The following is a 2,176-nucleotide window of genomic DNA, read 5'->3' as shown; positions in this document are numbered from 1 at the left end:
GCTTCAGCTCCAGTATTTGACCTTCTAAAATGTTTTTCTAAAATTCTTCATATTCAACTAATATGGAAGTGTTTTACATAATTGCATATGTATAACTTATATCTTATTGTTTACCATCTCAGAAAGTGGGGAGGAGAAGGAGGGATAGAATTTGGAACTCAAAACTTTAAATAAAAGTGTTTAAAATTTTTTAAAAATTCTTCACATTCATAATTTTTCATGGCACAAATAATAAATAGTCTATCACTCTCATACCACCATAATTTGTTCAGGCATAATTCTATGTTCATTGGGTACATGTTTGGTTTTCATCTTTTTGTTCTACAAGAAGTGCTGAAGATCGCACTCATCCACGACGGCCTAGCTCATGGAATTCGTGAAGCTGCCAAAGCCTTGGACAACCGCCAAGCCCATCTTTGTGTTCTTGCTTCCAACTGTGATGAACCTATGTATGTAAAATTGGTTGAAGCTCTGTGTGCTGAGCACCAAATTAACTTGATCAAGGTTGATGACAACAAGAAGCTGGGTGAATGGGTAGGCTTCTGTAAAATTGACAGAGAGGGAAAGCCCCGAAAAGTGGTTGGCTGCAGTTTCATTATTGTTAAAAACTTTGGGGGGGGGCGGGGATGGGGGGGGGGGCTAGGTGGCTCAGTGGATAAAGCACTGGCCCTGGATTCAGGAGTACCTGAGTTCAAATCCGGCCTCAGACAGTTGACACTTACTAGCTGTGTGACCCTGGGCAAGTCATTTTACCCCAATTGCCTCACCAAAAAATAAAATAAAATAAAGACTATGGCAAGGAATCTCAGGCCAAAGATGTCATCAAAGAATATTTTAAATGCAAGAAATAAGTAAATAAAAGCCTTGGTCTGGTTTGAAAAAAAAAGATTTTGAGCTTCAAATTTTTCTCCTTCCCTCCCTTCCCTCCCCCCTCTGATATCCTCTATAACAGAAAACAATCCTATATAGATTATATATGTTCAATAACAGTAAAAATATTTCTGCAGTAGTCATGTTGTGAAAGAAGAATCAGGAGCAGCTAGGTGGTACAGTGGATAGAGCACGGGCCCTGGAGTCAGGAGGACCTGAGTTCAAATCAGGCCTCAGACACTTGACACTTAATAGCTGTGTGACCCTGGGCAAGTCACTTAACCCCAATTCCCTCACCAAAAAAAAACAAAAACAAAAAGTAGTGAAAGAAGAATCAGAACAAAAAGGAAAACCCCAAAAAAGAAAAAAGAGGGAAAAAAGTAGAAATAGTATGGTTCAATCTAAATTCAGATTCAACAGTTCTTTTTTTTTTTCTGGATGTGGAAAATATTTTCCATCATGAGTACTTTGGAATTGTCTTGCATCATTCTACACTATTTTCTTTGGAGGCAGAAAGCCCTGGTTTCAAATACCATCATTGATATATAGTAATTGTGTTAACACAGTCAAGTCATGTAACCAGTCTGAACCTCAATTTTATCATTTGTAAAGTGAAGAAAATAGCTCCCGGGTACCTACTCACATCAGTGTTGTTATTTACTCCCATGGTTTTAACCACCACCACTAAACAGATAATTCCCCATTGTATAGCTAGCCCTGACCTTCCTTCTGAGCTTTAGACCTGTACCTCCAGTTGCCTTTATAATTACTCCCCATGACATTCCCCTGGTACTTCAAACTCATCTCATACAAAGCTAAATTCATTATCTTTTCTCTTCAATCTGATCCTCACAATTCAAAATTACAAAGAACAAAGATGGCCCCAAAGAAGAGATGTAAAAAGATACCTCCCCCCATTCCTTGAGGTGGAAGATTCACAGACACGGAATATTCAAAATAATTTAAGGGGGCAGCTAGGTGGCGAAGTGGATAGAGCACCGGGCCTGGATTCAGGAGTACCTGAGTTCAAATCTGGCCTCAGATACTTGACACTTACTAACGGTGTGACCCTGGGCAAGTCACTTAACCCCCATTGCCCTGCAAAAAGGAAGAAAGAAAGAAAGAAAGGAAAAAAAGAAAAAAAAATTAAGATTCTATTGATGTACTGATCAATCTGTCAATTACCAATTGTTTTTCCTCTTCCTCTTTTTCTTTTTTTTCTGGTAACATATTCTTTATTATAATGGATAGCTTCTTGGAAGGGAGAAAGGGAAGGATACAGGAGGAAATCTAGGTGATGTAAAAA

General features: G+C 38.6%; 1 protein-coding gene across 1 annotated transcript; it reads left to right on the top strand.

The window, feature by feature from the left end:
* The first annotated feature begins 297 nt into the window (after positions 1–297).
* LOC122747740 (40S ribosomal protein S12-like) lies at positions 298–886 on the top strand. Its single transcript, XM_043993601.1, has 2 exons — positions 298–602; positions 785–886. Exons 1-2 carry the CDS (start codon positions 298–300, stop codon positions 849–851), a joined length of 372 nt encoding a protein of 123 aa, XP_043849536.1. The 3' UTR covers positions 852–886.
* Positions 887–2,176: the final 1,290 nt, after the last annotated feature.

The sequence above is a fragment of the Dromiciops gliroides genome, chromosome 3, assembly GCF_019393635.1.
Source record: "Dromiciops gliroides isolate mDroGli1 chromosome 3, mDroGli1.pri, whole genome shotgun sequence".
In the NCBI taxonomy this organism is placed as follows: Eukaryota; Metazoa; Chordata; class Mammalia; order Microbiotheria; family Microbiotheriidae; genus Dromiciops; species Dromiciops gliroides.
This window is presented reverse-complemented; position numbering and strand designations above follow the sequence as displayed.